The sequence below is a fragment of the Myotis nattereri genome (genome assembly GCF_964212035.1).
Source record: "Myotis nattereri genome assembly, chromosome: 14".
NCBI classification, from domain to species: domain Eukaryota; kingdom Metazoa; phylum Chordata; class Mammalia; order Chiroptera; family Vespertilionidae; genus Myotis; species Myotis nattereri.
Genome location: NC_138089.1, coordinates 20303693 through 20321415, shown reverse-complemented (window position 1 = coordinate 20321415; position 17723 = coordinate 20303693). Strand labels below are relative to the sequence as shown.

At 45.0% G+C, this 17723-nt stretch overlaps 1 protein-coding gene across 2 annotated transcripts in view; it reads left to right on the top strand.

The window, feature by feature from the left end:
- Positions 1–17723, top strand: part of CACNA2D3 (calcium voltage-gated channel auxiliary subunit alpha2delta 3) — a gene marked incomplete at its 5' end in the record, with an annotated part of 806336 nt that overhangs the window by 301444 nt on the left and 487169 nt on the right. For both annotated transcript variants that reach the window (XM_081105975.1, XM_081105974.1), the window contains one exon: positions 12499–12661. In XM_081105975.1, the coding sequence (XP_080962101.1) occupies positions 12499–12661 (163 nt within the window). The remainder of the gene's footprint in view (positions 1–12498; positions 12662–17723) is intronic.

The following is a 17723-nucleotide window of genomic DNA, read 5'->3' as shown; positions in this document are numbered from 1 at the left end:
ATGAGCCAACTCAATAAAGCTCAACCTCTCCCTCTCTCTCCCTCTCTCCCACCACCATTGGTCTATTTCTCCAGAACATTCTGACCAGTCTGGGCGTTTATTGAGTGGGTGCTGGCTTTGCTAATGGCGCGTGTTCTGGGTTCCACCCTCAGGCTGAATTTTATGACTTGGAGTGACTCTGGGGTTCAGTGCCCAGTAGGTGAGCGGAGAAGCAGAGGCCCACCTGCTGCGGAGTTTACAGCTGGGTGGTTCCACAGCACACACACAGTGGAAACAATTAGCGAGCTTTCCAGGCGGGATTTAATTAAATGTGTGGAGCAGTACCTCCCGCCCCTGAGGCAGGCCTGCTGCAGTAGACCCTGTAGTTCTGTTATGCAACTCACCTTAGAAGGGAAATGGAAGTCACCCCAGAAACTCTGCCTCTCCGCCTGGGCTGCACCCTGGAATCACCTGGCCGAGGCTGGAGAAACACCCCCTTGATATTTAAATAGAATTGTTCTGAGATCTGGCCAGATGTTGGAAGCTCCCAGGCTGAGGTTGAGAAGCATTGCCCAAGGACATCTGGATCTTTGAGGCCAGCTGCCTCTCACCTGTGAGAGTGAAGAGGCAACAGGGGAGAGGCCAGCTGCCTGTTTTTTGTAGATAAAGTTTTATTCGGACTCAGCCACACCCACTTGTTTATGTATTGCATTTGGCTACTCTTGCTAAAACAACAGAATGAAATGTGACAGAGACTGTTTGGCCTGCAAAACATAAAATAGCTACTATCTGGCTCTTTCTAGAAGCAGTGTGCCAACCTGTAAACTAGGGCTGAGGAGTGCTCAGAGCTGTGAGGGTTGGAGAGGCTCCACCACCATTGGAGGCGAACTTAGGCTTCTAAGGCTGAGATATCGCCTCAGGAGCCTTCTCAACACACGCGGGCAGTCACCACCAGCTAGTGAGCGAAGCCACACACGCTGTGCTATCTAGTGATTGTTCCTGATGAGTCCGAGGTTTGGCTCTGGATGGCGGCAGGTGTGCAGCTGGGCCAATGAGGCGGCCTTACCTATTGGATTCTAGTTGGTAGAGAGGTGGAGCAATGAATTGTTTTCACTGGTGCACCCCTATCAGAACTGAAAACTGCCATATTCTGTGACAATGGCATTGCGGGAGAGGGCCTCTGCCCGGGGGGGGGGGGGGGGGGGGGGTAAATGCCCAGCCAGCCCTCGGGGAAGCTGTGGTTCCTGGAGGTATCACAGGGCTCCCGCCTTGTCCCTCATCTTGCGATGATTTGCACAGGTCAGCAGTTCAGGTCACTTCTGGAGTCACGTTCACCCACTACTCTGTACACGCTTCTCCCTGAATGTGACCGGCGGTGCAGCAGTATGACCTTGGCCTCCCCCAGCTTCCCTTCCCCTGGGCCGTGGGAGACGCTGTCTACTGCATGATCTCCCCTCCCTGCTGAGAACGCTCCTGGGTACCACGTGGCCTGGAAGCTGACTGTGAAGACAGGTCTGCGGGAGAGACCTGGTAACTCAGTGGATCCTGACATTGGATCCTGGTAAGTTAGTCAGCCAACAAGGGCCTGGCGATACAGCAGTGCCTAACACGACGTGATTCCTGAGTTGCTGAACTAGTCCTGGGGAAGCCACCATTGATAAAACAGTCACACAGGTACTTGTACAGTGACCCCTTGGCAAGTGCTGAGGAGGACACCAGCATGATCAGCTGTGTCTGCGCAATGCTGCATTCAGCATCTCTGCCCCCAGACCTCCAAGCTTAACAGTGTAGTCTCACGGAGTTCAAGGCCCTGAGAGGTCCTGAAATGGAGAGACCGCTTTGCCTTTCCTTAAACTCCAGCTCTCCATGCATTTCCCAACCTTTGTTCACCATGACACACATTTTAAAAATCACTCCTTGCAAGTGTTCTGTGGCCTGGCTCTCTGCTGCACACACAGATCATGTTTTGGAAATGCTGCTTTGGGACACTGTCCAGAAGTGCTGCACCCAGGGGTGCACAGAACCAGCCAGGGGGTGCCCCAAAGAGAACGTGTCACTGGTACCTTTTACTTTTACTGTATATTTTGTAGTTTGTTTTAGAATGTTCATCTATCTATCTAATAGAGGAATATGCAAATTAGCTGGGACACCTTAACGTCATGACCAAACAGCAGGGACCTGAGGCTGCATGGCACTTGGCCAGGGCGAGGGACCTCAGACCATGCCCCCTGCCCAGTGGGACTTGATGGGTGACCTCAGGCCATGCCCCTCACCTTGTGGGGCTTGACGGGGGACCTGAGACTGCGCCCCCCCCCAACTCAGAGCTGGGCTGGGGGACCTGAGGTTGCGCCCCCCCCCCCCCCCCCCAGCCTGGAAGGGCTAGACAGGGCTGGGGCTGGTCAGGTCTGGGTCTCACCCAATAGGGTGGGGCTGGCCGGGTCTGGGTCTCCTGCATTTTCAAAGCGAGTGCAGGTGGTGGGCAGGGACTTGACTCTAGGTGCCACAGTGCGCCCCATACTTTTAACATGTGACCATGTGGATGTTCACATTTTCCAGCACCATTCGTTGAAGAGACTATCTTTGCTCTTTTGTCAAAAATCAGTTGACTGTATTTATGGGAGTCCATTTCTGGGCTCTCCATTTTGCTTCATTGATCTATTTATCTATTCTGCCACCAATATCACAGTGTTTCTATTGCTGTAGTTTCATAGTAAGTCTTGAGGTCGGGTAGCATCAGTCCTTCAACATTATTCTTTTCCTTCAGTATTGTACTCAAAAACTTTTTAGCCAAAGAAATGTTTAATTCCTTCCAGCTCGAGGTTTTTTATTTCTGTCTCTTGAAATTCTCATAACACCCTACTAAAAGGGATGGCAAACTATAGCCTGTGGGTCAAATTTTGTAATTTTTGCACGTTTTTGTTAAATTAAGTTTGACTGACACACAGCGTGTGCATTGGTGTCTGTGCTGCTGCTGTGCTGTAAGGGAAGTCGAGGTGTCGCAGCCACTTCCCTACAGCTTACAACTTCTAAAATACTTACTCTCTGACCTTTACAGAAGAACTGTGTCTGCACCTTCCTGAGTGAGTCTGTTTTAGGCACTCACTGGACCAACTCATTCTGAGCCACCTCCTTCTGAGCCACCACTTTTGTACGCCACAATCTGTGCCCTGGGTTAGTTTCCTTTGTACCCCATCACACTTAGTAGGTTATCAGATCTACTCACAACATTGATTTGCTCTTACTCCATGGGGTTCAGAAATACTGAGGTGACTTGCACTAAGCATGTATTTTCTCGATCATGTGGACAAAGCCCCTGAGCCTCATAATGATAGCAGTGAATTCCAAGGGCTGAGGAATGATTCTTGTTTGCACCAAGTCAGCCTTTTCCAAGTCAATAAGGACAAATGGATTTGGGAGGAGAAGCAGAATACACAGTCGCCTGCGGGAAATGATGAGCGCCACTGAGCAAAAGCCTGCTTGCCTTTCCATCCTGCCTTCATTTGCATTCTGGGCTGTGCAGATTATTCCATTCAACGGCCTGGCCTCCGGAGGGCCTGTGCGTGAACCATGATTGTCTTGGCCTTTACCATGCAGGCCGATGCTTTGTTTTGTTAATTCAACATCCAGTTATAATGAAACAATAGCATTGAACGTTTGAGTTTTAAAAAGTGTTGATAATGTTCTGGGAAGCACTTGGGTCTGTGGAAGATTAAGACCTTACCCAGCCTGGAGCTGTGGGAGGAAACCCTGCTGACATGTTACCGAGAAAGCAGATCCCGTTAGAAGGACGGCCTCCCCCTTGGTGTGGGCAGTTCATGGGCCAGTCAAGGTGTTTCTGCTGGTCAGGTGCTCCTTGGTTATTGTTTCAGCAGGAAGGTGTGGTTTCTTTTGTTTCTGGGTGTCATATCACAGTAAATCATAATATGGCTGGGAGTGGAATTTGTTAAACTGAGTTTTGTTTCTGTATAGTTTTTGAATTAAGAATTGTTCAAAAAGTGAAAGGTCTTTTATGATTATTTTTCTTATTGCGGCATATATTTCTATATAATAAAATGCAAGTTTTTTTTGCATACAAGTCAGTGAGTGCTGACAAATGAATACTCTTGAGTAGCCCAGACCCCATGAAGACATACAACGTGTCCAGCATCCCAGGACGTTCTCTTGTGTTCCTTTCCAGTAGCCCCCCTCCCAAAAGCAATTCTTGAGTGCTGCCACTATTGCCTTTTCTAGAACTTCATATGAAAATGGGATTGCACACATGTACTCTTGTGATTCTGGCTTCATTCACTTACAAAGTTTTTGAGATCCATGCACATTTTGACATCAATGGATAGATCTTCCAGACAGAAAACCACCAGGAAATAGTGGCTTTAAATTACACACTAGTTTAGATGGCTTTAACTTATATCTTCAGAGTATTTTACCCCAAATAAGCAGAAGAAATATTATTTTCAAATACACATGGAACATTTTCTAAGATAGACCACATGTTAGGACACAAAACAAGTCTCAATAAATTTAAGAAGATTGAAATCATATCATGTATCTTCTCTGACCACAGTTGTATGAAACTAGAAATCAAATATAAGAAAAAAATGAAAAATTAATTCTGTAAAGTAGCAGAGTACAAAACAAATATTCAGAAATGAGTTGCATTTTTATACAGCAATAATGAACTATCAGAAAGGGAAACTAAGAAAACAGTCCCATTTACAATTGCATCAGAAAAAAAAGGAATAAACTTAACCATGGATGTAAAATACCTGTACTTGGATAATTATAAGAACTCAAGAAACAAACAGAATAAGATACAAATAAGTGGAAGCATATATCATATTCATGGACAGATATAACTAATCCTATATGATAAAAGCCAAATATGCTAAATGCCCAGTCATCCGGTCTTCTTTTCAACCAATCAGAGCATAATATGCTAATGATATGCTAAGGTCAGTCAACTGCTAATTATGATGTGCACTGACCACCAGAGGGCAGATGCTCTGACTGGTAGGTCAGTTTGCTGCTGGGGTCTGGCCGATTGGGACTGAGTGAGATGGGCCGGACACACCCTGGAGCCCTCCCGCAGGACCTCCCTGACTGGCCAACCTTCCGTCCCTCCCCGGCCCTGATCGTGCACCGGTGGGGTCCCTCAGCCTGGCCTGCACCATCTCACAATTGGGTTGAGGCATCCCCCCAATGCCCAAGTTCAAGAATTTTGTGCACCGGACCTCTAGTATCATTATAATGTTCATACTACCCAAATCAACGTATAGATTCAATGCATTTTCTATCAAAATACTAATGGTATATTTCACAGAATTAGAATCAATATTCCAAAAATTTATATGAAACAGCAAAAGACCCCGAATAGCCACAGCAATCATAAGACAGAACAAAGTTGAAGGAATCACTGTTATCATATACCAGATATTAAATACTACAAGGCCATAGGAATAAAAATAGCATGGTACTGGCATAAAAACAGACATACAGAATAATGGAACAAAGTAGAGAGCCCAGAAATAAACCCATACCTTTATGGTCAGTTAATATTCAACAAAAGATGCAAGAACATACAATAGGGTAAAGATAGTCTATTCAATAAATGGTGTTGGGGAAATTGTACAGAAATGTACAAAAAATGAAACTAGACCACCTTCTTACACTATACACAAGAATAATCTCAAAATGGATCAAAGACTTTACTGTAAGACTCAATATCATAAAAGTCCTAGAAGAAGACAGAGGCAATAAAACCTCAAACATCTCTTGTAGAATTTTTTCCCCCCTGATATATAACCTTGGGCAAGGGAAACAAAAGAAAAATTAAACAAATGGGACTACATCAAACTAAAATATTTTTGGACAGCAAAGGGAACCATCAACAAAGTGAAAAGACAACCCACTAAATGGGAGATACATCTGATGGGGTTAGTATGAACAATTTATACCTGAATAGACACTTCTCCAAAGAGGACATACAGACGGTCAATAGACCATGAAAAAATGCCCATCACTAATCATCAGGGAAATGCAAATTAAAACCATAATGAGATATCACCTCACACCTGTCAGAATGGCTATTGTCAATAAATCAACAAACCAAAAGTATTGGCAAGGATGTGGAGAAAAGGGAACCCTCATACACTGTTGGTGGGAATATAGATTAATTCAGCCTCTGTGGAAAGCAGTATGGAGTTACCTCAAAATAAGTAAAAATGAAACTGCCTTATGATAGAGCGATTCCACTTCTGGGAATATATCTGAACAAATCAAAACATTGATTTGAAAGAATGTATGAACCTCTGTGAAGATTGCAGTGTTTTTTTCAATAGCCAAGATCTGAAAACAGCCCAAACAAAAAAGCTGTGGTACATTTACACAATGGAACATTACTTGGCTGTAAAAAGAAGACAATCTTCCCCTTTATGACAGTGTGGATTGATCTGGAGAGTATTACACTGTGAAATATGCCAGTCAAAGAAAGACAAGTACCGTATGATTTCACTTACATGTGGAATCTAATGAACAAAATAAACTAATAAACAAAATAGAAACAGACTCATAGATACAGAAAACAGACTAACAGACTGATAGCTGTCGTGGGGAGGAGAGTTGGGAAGCTGGGTGAAAAACGTTATTAAGCAAAATCATAGAAACAGACACAGTGTGGTGATTCCCAGAGGGAAAGAGTGGCTTGGGGAGGAAGAAGAGGGTAAAAAGGGCCATAAAATGATGATGGAAGGACACTTGACTTGGGGTGGTGAACACACAATGCAATATACAGATGATGTGGTATAGAATTGTATACCTGAAACCTATGTAATTTTATAACTTATGTAACCCCAATAAACTCAATAAAAAAATAAAATTAGGTTTCTGAGTTACAAAGCAGGAAAGGCAAAATCAGTCATCACAAATGATGAGTTAAAAAGCATATTATGGAAAATGTTGCTTCATGATGATAAGAGGAAAAAGAAAGCCTGACAATGACTCTTTCCAGACAACAGTAATGTTTGCAATTATCTTCTGAAAATAAAGAAGTAAACCATTGTTTAATATTAAAAACAAGGAAAAAAATCAATTGACTATATTTGTGGCTTTATTTTTGGACTCTGTTCCGTTGATCTGTTTGTTTCTTCTAAGGCCAATACCATACTGTTTTTACTTAATTAGGTTTATAGTAAAACTTAAAATCAGGAAATGTGACTCCTTGGACTTGGTTCTTCTTTATCAAAATTGTTTTCAATATTATAGACCCCTTTTACTTCTATGTAAAACTTGAAATACACTTGGCAATTTATAGAAAAAGCCTGTTGAGATTTTGTTGAATTTATAGATCAATTTCAGAAGAATTAGCACCTTAATACTGAATTTTCTAATCCTTAAGCAAGCTATCTCTCTGTATTTATGTAAAGCTTTTAAAATTTCTCACAGCAATAGAGTGGGGAAAACATAGGTTTACAGATGTTTGAATGGAAAAATGATACCATAATCTATAGCCTATCTAATAATAGACAAACATGGTAATTGACTGTACCTTCGCTATGCCTCCCATGGGCTAATCAGCACGATATGCAAATTAACTGCCAACAAAAATGGTGGCTAATTTGCATACTGCAGGCAGGGCGGGACAGCGCGAGCCACCAGCATGCCACCATCCAGCGGGTCCCAGAAACCCCAGAAGCTGGCCTGCCTTGCCACCTGGGACCCGATCGCGTCCCCAGCAGGAAAGGCAGGCGGGACACAGAAGCCCCAGAAGCTGCCAGATATGGTATTAACTCTATCAGTAAGCACTCTGAAAGTCAGTGCCATAAATGCACCAATTAAAAGACAGATTATGAGGGTGAATCAAAAACAAAACCCACTTTAAATATAAAGACACATATAGATTAAAAGTAAATGAATTAAGCTGCAGCCTGTTTTGCTCAGTGGATAGAGCATTAGCCCGTGGACTGAAGGGTCCCAGGTTCGATTCCAGTCAAGAGCATGTACCTCAGTTGCTGGCTTGATCCCCAGTCCCTATCAAAGCATGTGCAGGAGGCAACCAATCAATGTGTCTCTCCCTTTCCCTTCACTCTCTCTAAAATTCAATGGAAAAATGTCCTTGGGTGAAGATTAACAAAAACAAAGTAAATGGATTAAGTAACATTAAAGAGATTATAAGAAAAATATATTCTAAATTTTGTTAGTTGTATAATGGTTATGTTTAAATTATTAACACCTAAGAAATTGCATGAAGGGTACATACAATATGCTGTAGTATTTCGTAGTTTTTTTTACATGTATGAGATTATTTCAAATTAAAATAATAAAAAATTAAAAATTAACAAAATATTAATTGAAATGTATCTGCATTACATGAAAAATCTAATTGCTTCTAGCATAATTTATTAGATTGTGCTAAAATTTACAAGGGTTCAATTAAAAATATCTTAATTCTAAATGATATAATAGAAAATATATAATAGTGCAGTTATAAGCACTTACCTGAAAATAAAAATTTAAAGAAGTGAATTTAAAGAAGGGCTTAGCCAAAGAAAATATATGCACAACCCATTGACACAGACAACAGTGTGGTGATGGCCAGAGAGAAGTCGGGGGTAAGAGCTGGGTAGAGGGGGCAAATGGGGCGGGGGGAAATAGGGACATCCTATATAATAATAATAAAAGGCTAATATGCACATTGACTGAACGGCAGAATGACCAGTTGCTATGATGCACACTGTGCACCAGAGGGCAGACGCTCAATGCAGGAGCTGCCCCCTGGTAGTCAGTGCACTTCCATATGGGGAGTGCCACTCAGCCAGAAGCTGGCTCATGGCTGGCCAGCGCAGTGGTGGTGGCAGGAGCCTCTCCATCCTCCGTGGCAGCACTAAGGATGTCCAACTAACGGTTTAGACCTGATCCCTCGGGGACCTAAGCCTTTAGTCAGACATCCCCCGAGGGTTCCCTGACTGCCAGAAGGATGTCTGACTGCAAGCTTAGGACTGATCCCCTGTGGAGTGGGCCTAAGTCAACAGGTCGACATCCCCAAAGGGGTTCTGGACTGTGAATGGGTGTAGGCCGGGCTGAGGGACACCCCCCCCAAGTGCACAAATTTTTGTGCACTGGGCCTCTAGTATGTATATAAAAGCCTAAGCGACTGTTTGACCATTCAACCATTTGACCGTTCAACCATTTGACCAGTAGCTATGACGTGCACTGACCACCAGGGGGCAGGTGCTCAATGCACAGGCTTGGAACCATGGAACAGACTGATGAATCTCAGAAGGAAAGGGATAGGGGGGAGGGCAGGAAGAGATTCACCAAAGATCTTATATACATACTAGAGGCCCGGTGCAGGGATTCTTGCACCAGTGGGGTCCCTTGGCCTGCTCTGCAGAGATCAGGCCAAAACCGGAAGTCCAACATCCCCTGGGGGGTCCCAGATTGCAAGAAGGTGCAGGCCAGGCTGAGGGACCCCACTGGTGCAGGAATCTGTGTACTGGGCCTCTAGGTAATAAATAATAATACAAGAATAAATTTTGTGTTTCATGTACTCACATCTGTGAATCTACTTTTGCCCCACCCTGTATTGTAGTTTTCAGCATACAGGCATTATATATGCGTTTTATAAAAGGAATACATAAGTATTTAATCTTTTTTATATTACTGTAAATGTTACTTCTCCTTTCAATTTTAATTTCAATTGTTCTTTGTTAGTATACTAGTATTTACTACCTGATTTTTACATATTGATCTTGTATCCCATGATTTTGCTAAACTCACTAGTTATAGATTATGTGGATTCCTCAGGTTTTGCAACATAGGTAATCATGCTGTATATAAGTAGAGTATTTCCTTTTCAATCCCTATGACCACTTATTTGTTTGTTTACTGAATTTGCCAGGACCACTAGTATGATGTTAAATAGAAGTGATCTGACATCTTTGCCATGCTCCTGTTCTTAGAGGAAACATTGATTGCTTCATCATATATATATAATTTTAGCTGTAGATTTTTCATAAATGCTGTTTATCAGGTTGAGGACATTTTGTCCTATTTCTAATTTCCTGAGAGTTTTTTGATAAACAAAAATTGAATTCTTTCAAATGATTTTTTCTGCATTTATTTGGTCATATGATTTTTTTTCTTTATTCTGTTAATGTGGTAAACTGTGCTGATATTTTCAAATGTGAAACCAACCTTGAATTCCTGGGATAAACACAAGTTGGTCATCTTTTTAAGTGTAGGTGAATTTGATTCAATATTTTGTTAAGATTTTTACATCTAGGTGAATGAGGGATATTAGTGTATAATTAAAAAAAAATTCTTGTTTGATTTTGGCATCAGGGTTATGCTGCCCTCATTAAATAAGTTGAGACATATTCCCTCCTCTAATTTTATAAGAGAGTTTGTGTTTATTCCTTATATAGTTGATGTAATTCATAATTTAAGGCATCTGAACCTAGAGTTATTTGTTTTAGCATGGCTATTAATTGTGAACTCCGTTACTTTGTTTGTATAGGGCTAGGCGTATCTTCTTTTGACAATTTTGGTAATTTCTATTTTTAAAAGAAATTTGACATTTAACTCAAGTTATCAAATATTGGCATAAAGTTGTTTGTAATTACCCCTTATCTTTTCATTGTCTCTAGGATATATAATAATGTTTCCTCTTTCATTCCTGATACTAGTATTCTGTGGTTCCTTCTTTTTATTCATCCATCTAGCAAGGGTTTTATAACTTTATTAACTATTTTAAAGAACCAACTTTAATGTTATTGATTTCCCCCCTGCTGTTATTTGCTTTTTGTTTTATTGCTTTCTGCTTTTATCTCTATTATTTTATTTCTACTTTTAACATTGAGTTTCATTTGTTCTTTTTTATCTTCAACTATTCATCTTAAAATTTGCTTCTTTTCCATAAGCTTTTAAATCTATAACTTTTTGGTAAAGTCCATTTTAGCTACATCTCACACATATTGACACTTTTCATTATCATTAATTTTAAAAATATTTTCCATGTAATTTTCTTTCTTGACACATGTTTTTTAAGTACTGTGCTGTTTAATTTCCAATCTCTAGGGTTTTTCTAGGCATAAAATTTCTTAGATATCATTGATAGTTTTATATCATTATCATATATTAATTTCTAAAATTAGCCTACTGCTCTCAGGGACAATACTATGTGGATTTCAGTAATTTAAAACTTATTGTGCCCTGCTGGTGTGGCTCAGTGGTTGAGCGTAGACCCATGCAACAAGGGGTCACTGGTTCAATTCCTGGTCAGGGCACATGCCCCTGTTGTGGGCTTGACCTCCAGCAGTGGGCGTGCAGGAGGCAGCCCATAGATGTTGATGTTTCTCTCATGGATGTTTTTCCCTCTCTCTCCCTTCCTTTCCTCTTAAAAATCAATAAAAACATATTTAAAACCTCACTTCCTGGCTTCTTTTAAGATTTTCTTTGACTTTTTTGCTGTTTGAATATGATGTGACTAGGTGTAGATTTTGTTTAAGTCAGATGCTTGGTGCTCTCTAAGTTTCTTGGATCTGTGGTTTGGTGTTTGTCATAATTTTGGAAAATTTTCAGCCATTATTATGTCAAAAATGTCTTCTGTTTTAGAGGCCCAGTGCACAAAATTCATGCACAGGTAGGGTCCCTAGGCCTGGCCGGCGATCAGGGCCGATCGGAGCCTTCTGGCTGCCGGCCAGGGCTTTCCTTCTGACTACTGTCCGGAGCCTCCCTTCCCTGGCTGCCAGCTGCCAGCCATCGCCTTCCTGGTGGTCAGCGCACATCATAGTGAGCGATAGAACTCCTGGTCTTGTGGTTGAACTTCTGAGGGGACACTTTGCATATTCACCTTTTATATACATAGATTCCATGATGATGATGATGACCATGATGATATGATGATGCAGACATTTTTAAAACATGTCTGCACACTCACATCTTGAGGGCCTTTGCCCTGCAGTCCCCTCGGTCCGTGCTGTTGCCCACACAGCTCCCTTCCTCCCTTCATTCAGCATGTGTGTGAGTCGCTGGAGTGGTGAGACCTCCTCTGAGCCTTGTATATAAAAGCACAGCCCTTCCCTGCTGCTTTCCCCTGGCCCTGCTTCATTATTTTTCTTTAGCAAGTATGACTATCTGACATATTACCTGTTTACTTGTTATTTTTTATTCTTTCCAGTCTCCTTCAACTGAAACGTTGGCTGTATAAGGAAAGGGTCTGTCTTAAAATTTTCAAAAATTAAATTGGTTTTAGGGCAGTTTTCTCTATAGTATATATGCAAAAGGAAGTACTGTGCAGCTCTTTCCATTTTTTTCCAAGAATATTGTCTGACATTGAGAAACGTTTACATACCACAGTCACACCCCTGTGAAAGCTGCCATAGAGGATACGGAAGAGTAAAAGGGACCACGTAACCAGGGCAGGATCCACAGTGTGAGGATGGCCCGAGGCTTAAGCCCAGGTCTGCCTGAGACCACAGCCCCCTGCCTGAGCCACATGTAACGTTTCCTGACCTTCTCTTTCAGTATGAATACTTCAATGCTGTGCTGATCAATGAAAGGGACAAAGACGGGAACTTTTTGGAGCTGGGGAAGGAATTCATCTTGGCCCCAAATGACCATTTCAATAATCTGCCTGTGAACATCAGTCTCAGTGACGTCCAGGTGCCAACGAACATGTACAACAAAGGTAAGCCTCAGGGCGCTCCTTTCAGGGGTGGAGAGGAGGTGGTGAGGTGCGGGGCTGGCCGGTTTGGGACATTGTGTTATTTTGAAAACCACAATTATACTCTGGGTATGTCAGCGTGGATAGGTGCAGTATGTGCTTGATCTCTCTGGAGACTCTGGCTTGCTACTTCCCCATGCTGTTTGCAGGAGCTCTCTGACAGCCAGTCCAGGGTTGGCAAACTTGCTTCTGTAAAGGGCCCAATAGTAAATATCTCTAGCCTTGAGGGACATCTAGCCTGCTCACAGCTACTCAACTCTGCTGTGCTGGCACAACGCAGCCTTGGCGACAGGTAAGTCAGTGGATGTGGCTGTGTTTCAGTAAAACATTCACCTACAAAAAACAATGTCCGGATTGGACCTGTAGGAGTCACTCCCTGACCTGTGGTGGAGCCTCTCTCTCCCCTTCCTCTATTCCCTGTAATGGTAGTTAAGTGTTCAGGAATGCCTGGGGTTGCAACAGAATCAGTTGTGGTCTTTCTTAGAGTACAAAGCAGCAGGGACCTCAGGGACTCCCTGTTTTCAGGCTTGTGGCCCTCAAGTCCATCCTTCACATAGGGCCTAGGGATATTGTCCCCAAGTCCCCATATGCCCATTGGGGTTGGGATTATCTTGGCCGAGGACTGGGCTCTGGCAGCAGATGAACTCTGGTTAGACCCTGGGTTTCACCTCTGAATGGCTGTGACCTTGAGTGCACCACCTTCTCTCCTGAGACCTTAGTTTCCTCTTCCGTAGAATGTGGATAATAACTGTGTCTACCTCATGGGGTGGCTGTGAGGACTCAACAGAGGGTGTGAATAAAAGCTTACATTAATGATGTTGCCCTTGTCATCGTCACCATCACTGAGCTGGATTTTGCTCTGCTTTGTCACACCTGGGAGGCTGCTAAAAAAAGAGCCATTCCCTCAGAAAAATACTTCAGAAAATGATGGCATCTTCAAAGTAAAATTCTGACCTGCTGCCTACCATTGTGGTTTCAAAAATATCAGGGGCCAGTGTCCATCACCCATCCAGCTCCGATTCACCTACAATCGCTCGGTGGTCCAGAGAAGGCTGTGGGTTTGATTCCTGCTCCTCCCCTCGCTGGATCCTGAGCCTCAGTTTCCCTCCGAGATGAGGATGCCAGCTCCCTCAGAGGGCCATTGTGAGGCTGTAAAACGATGTGGGTGCAGCCTTCACACAACAGCGACTCATGAAAGTGCACAGTCATAGTGCCATCGCTATTATTGGGAAACAACATGACCATGAGTTGCATTTCTAAATTGCTCTAGGTCCCTGTTTACAAAGGCTGGTCAGTGATTAAAGAACCTCCTCCTCACTGTCTCTGAAGCATGCCTCTCGCGGCTGTGCTTTGTGGCCGGATACCTGATGTCTTCCTTTCCTTGTTAACCTGTTACCCATCCTTAATCCTCAGTGGGGGCAGGACTCCATTCGTGAATTATTCCCATGGTTTTGGGGCACCACATGGTGAAGCAGACGCAGCCCCTCTCCTGAGGGGTTCACACTTTACTTGGGGAACAAATAGGTAATGAGATCATTAGTTAGCGGTCACCTTTATGGAAAGCCAGGGGCAGTGGGAGTGCCAAGGAGGGGCCCTGCCACTCGCTCATGTGGCAGCCACACATTTGCCATTTTCTCTCTTCCTCCTGGAGAAAGTGATGTCAGTCTGAACCACCTCTGCTGGGCTCTGGACTGGGCCACGTGACCTGATCTTCAGTTTGGACTCTTCCTTAGAGAGCAGATTCCTGAGCACCCAAGCCTGAGGGGCTGAGCTCACGTCTCTGGTAGGATTGAGTCCTCTAGGACGGTCTTGGCAGCGAGGCAGGAAGGCCCCTTTGCGCATCGTGCCTGGAAGAAAGCCATCCTCTCAGCATTAAATACACACTCAACTGAAGATGACAAATTAACAAGATTTTACAGAGCAATTTCAGATATAAAACAATTCAGAACGATCTTTTAAAATATGACAGCTGCTTCAAGGTTGCCGGAGCCATTAGCACCATCATGGAGAGAGATTTAATTGCACCGTAAGCTTTAAAGGCATAATTGCACCTTTCGGGGGCAACTGCACAGGAGGGACCAGCACTGCCACTGATCACACAGGCCGTGGGGGTGGCTCTGCGTCTCACCAGGCGAATCCTAAAAGCCCAGGCAAGGGCAGCGGTCTATGAGGCGGGCGTGGGCCCTGTGGGAGCTTCGCTTGAGCTGTGGAGGTAGGTGATGATGTTTAAAGTCATTCTCAGCAGCGCTGTGGGGTCTGCCTATCGCCCCCACCCAGACCCACTGGTCCCCGGCGGTGGGGTCAGTCAGGCTCTATCCCTTGTCTAGTCTGCTAGGCAGCGCAGAGCTGCCCAGGGGAGGGGCTTCAGGAAAATTCCTGTCTCCATTCTACCTAATTCAAACCAGCCCCAAACCGTCTTTTTTCTTTTCAAGCTGCAGAGATGTATTTTATGTTTAGAGGACCCTCCAGCTCCGATCCAGTTTTTGATGACATGTACTCAACACACATGCTCAGAGCTTGGTCCCTGGCTGTGATGCTCCTGGGTTAGGAATCTTACTCCCCACAAAGGAACCAATGCCGGGTCACGCTCTCCCACGGGGCAGCTTGGACCCCGGGGGTGCACGTGGTTTGAGACTTGCTTGGGAGCTGCTGTGTGTGGGAAGCGCTGTGCCAAGCTGGGGGTGACAAGTCCCACTTACTCGGCTGCCTCTCTGGGCGTGAGGTCCGAGAGAATAGGCACCTGGCCTCTCAGGATCCCCTCGGCTACTCTCAGGTCACCTTGGGGACTGGGAAGATTTGCACAGGCTGAGACCCCAGGCCTTGGGTTTCACCCCTGCAGTCCATTGCCCGCCTTCCTTCTGAAGCATAAATATTCCCGGCACTGTTAGGAGGTGGGGACAGGCTCCGCGCTAGCGAGACCCCAGGTCCATCTCCAGTGTCATGTCTCTCTGGCTGCCCTCTGCCTCCTCTCCTTTGCACACCACGGCTCCCCGCCCAATAACTGCACTGAGATGAGATGCCCACACTCGCTGGGGAGAGCTTCTGACTTATGTCGCTCACACATGTCATCCCTGCCAACATCCTGGGAGCAAAAACTACAGAGGCTCTGACTACCGGCCTGGGAGAGAAAGGGGGAGAGAGCAGAGAGAACAAACTAAATGTTGTCTCAGTGCAACATGTCATCTGTTCCTTCGTTTGTGCTTTCCATCCTTCCTTCATTCATCAGACGTTGTCTGTGCCAAGCTCTAGAGGTCCATCCATGACTAGGACAGACATGGGCCCTGCCCGAGCAGTGGGGGAAGACAGTACTGAGCAAGGTATGACCAGCGTGACAGGAGTTGCGAAGGCAGAGTGCGTCGCTGACCTGGTCCTGGCCTCCCTGAGATGAAGAGAGGAGGAGACAGGCAGGCAGGGAGTCATTGGTGGTGAAGTGTGTCCCACAGACTAAACTATGAGCAGGTATCCAGGTGGGCGAGTGTGGGCAGGGACTCTGAGAGTGAGGAAGTGGGGTGTCGGGGAGGCTGCGGAGGGAGTAAGGATGGGCTGGCCGCCAGCGGCTGCAGCAGGAGTGGCCGCCCCTCTATGGGAGTCAGAAAGGTAACTACGGGGCCCGGGAGGGCTGGCCAGGTGGTGAGAGGCTGCGAGAGCCATCAGAAGATCATGGAAGCGTTGGGGCCTGGTACCATCTGATTGGCCGCTTTCCTGAGAACAGGTGTGTGCTGGAACAGGTGTGCGCTGGTCCCATCCACACTGAAGGAGAGGACAGAGGGAGGGAAGGAATCCAGGACGCAGAATGAGAAAACCCGGGGGAGAGGAATGGTGCCTGGCCTGTTGGATGACTAAGGTGAGGGCTCTTGGGCCTGGGCCCCAGAGAGCAACCTCCATCGAGAATATTAGCTCCCTGAGGGCAGGGACCTAATCTGTTTTGTTTTCTGATGATTGCTCAGCCCCAGTCTGGGACTTAGCACATAGTAGGGACTCAATAAATATTTATTGCAAGGTGAGCGAAGGAAAGAAGAGTGCACATTAAAACACTTCGCTTTGATACGTATGAAGAAAAGATACCTGAAATAACCCTACATCTTTTTTTAAAAATATATTTTATTGATTTTTACAGAGAGGAAAGGAGAGAGATAGAGAGTTAGAAACATCAATGAGAGAGAAGCATCGATCAGCTGCCTCCTGCACACGCTCTACTGGGGATGTGCCCACAACCCAGGTATATGCCCTTGACTGGAATCTAACCTGGGACCCTCCAGTCTGCAAGCTGACGCTCTATCCACTGAGCCAAACCAGTTTCGGTGACTCTACATCTTGATTCCCCTCCTCCAGCAGTAACGGAAGGCAGGGGGACAGGTGGCCTGCCTGGCAGGCATAGGGGAGGTATGAATTGCGGGATACAGCCTAGGCCCCTGGTCGGCAAACTGCAGCTCATGAGCCATATGCGGCTCTTTGACCCCTTGAGTGTGGCTCTTCCTAAGCCTTAGGAGTACCCTAATTAGGTTAATAACAATGTACCTACCTATATAGTTTAAGTTTAAAAAATTTGGCTCTCAAAAGAAATTTCAATTGTTGTACTGTTGATATTTGGCTCTGTTGACTAATGAGTTTGCCAACTACTGGCCTAGGCCATCCCTTAACCTTCTTGTCAGGGAACCTCGTCAGACAAGACTGCGCTGTGTGTGGAGGCCCAGCCCCTGAAAATGAACACAGGTTCAGGGAAAGGGACACTCATCACCACCATCACAGAGGAATTGTTCTGTCTGTTACAGTCCAATAGGTTCTTCTAAAAGCCCAGGCAAGGGCAGCGGTCTATGAGGTGGACTTGGGCCCTGTGGGCGCAGAGCTCGCTGCTGGGAGGTGGACCTGGGCCCTGTGGGTGCAGAACTAGCTGCTGGGAGGTAGACCTGGGCCCTGTGGGTGCAGAACTAGCTGCTGGGAGGTGAACTTGGGGCCTGTGGGCGCAGAGCTCGCTGCTGGGAGGTGGACCTGGGCCCTGTGGGAGCAGAGTGCACTGCCATCAGGA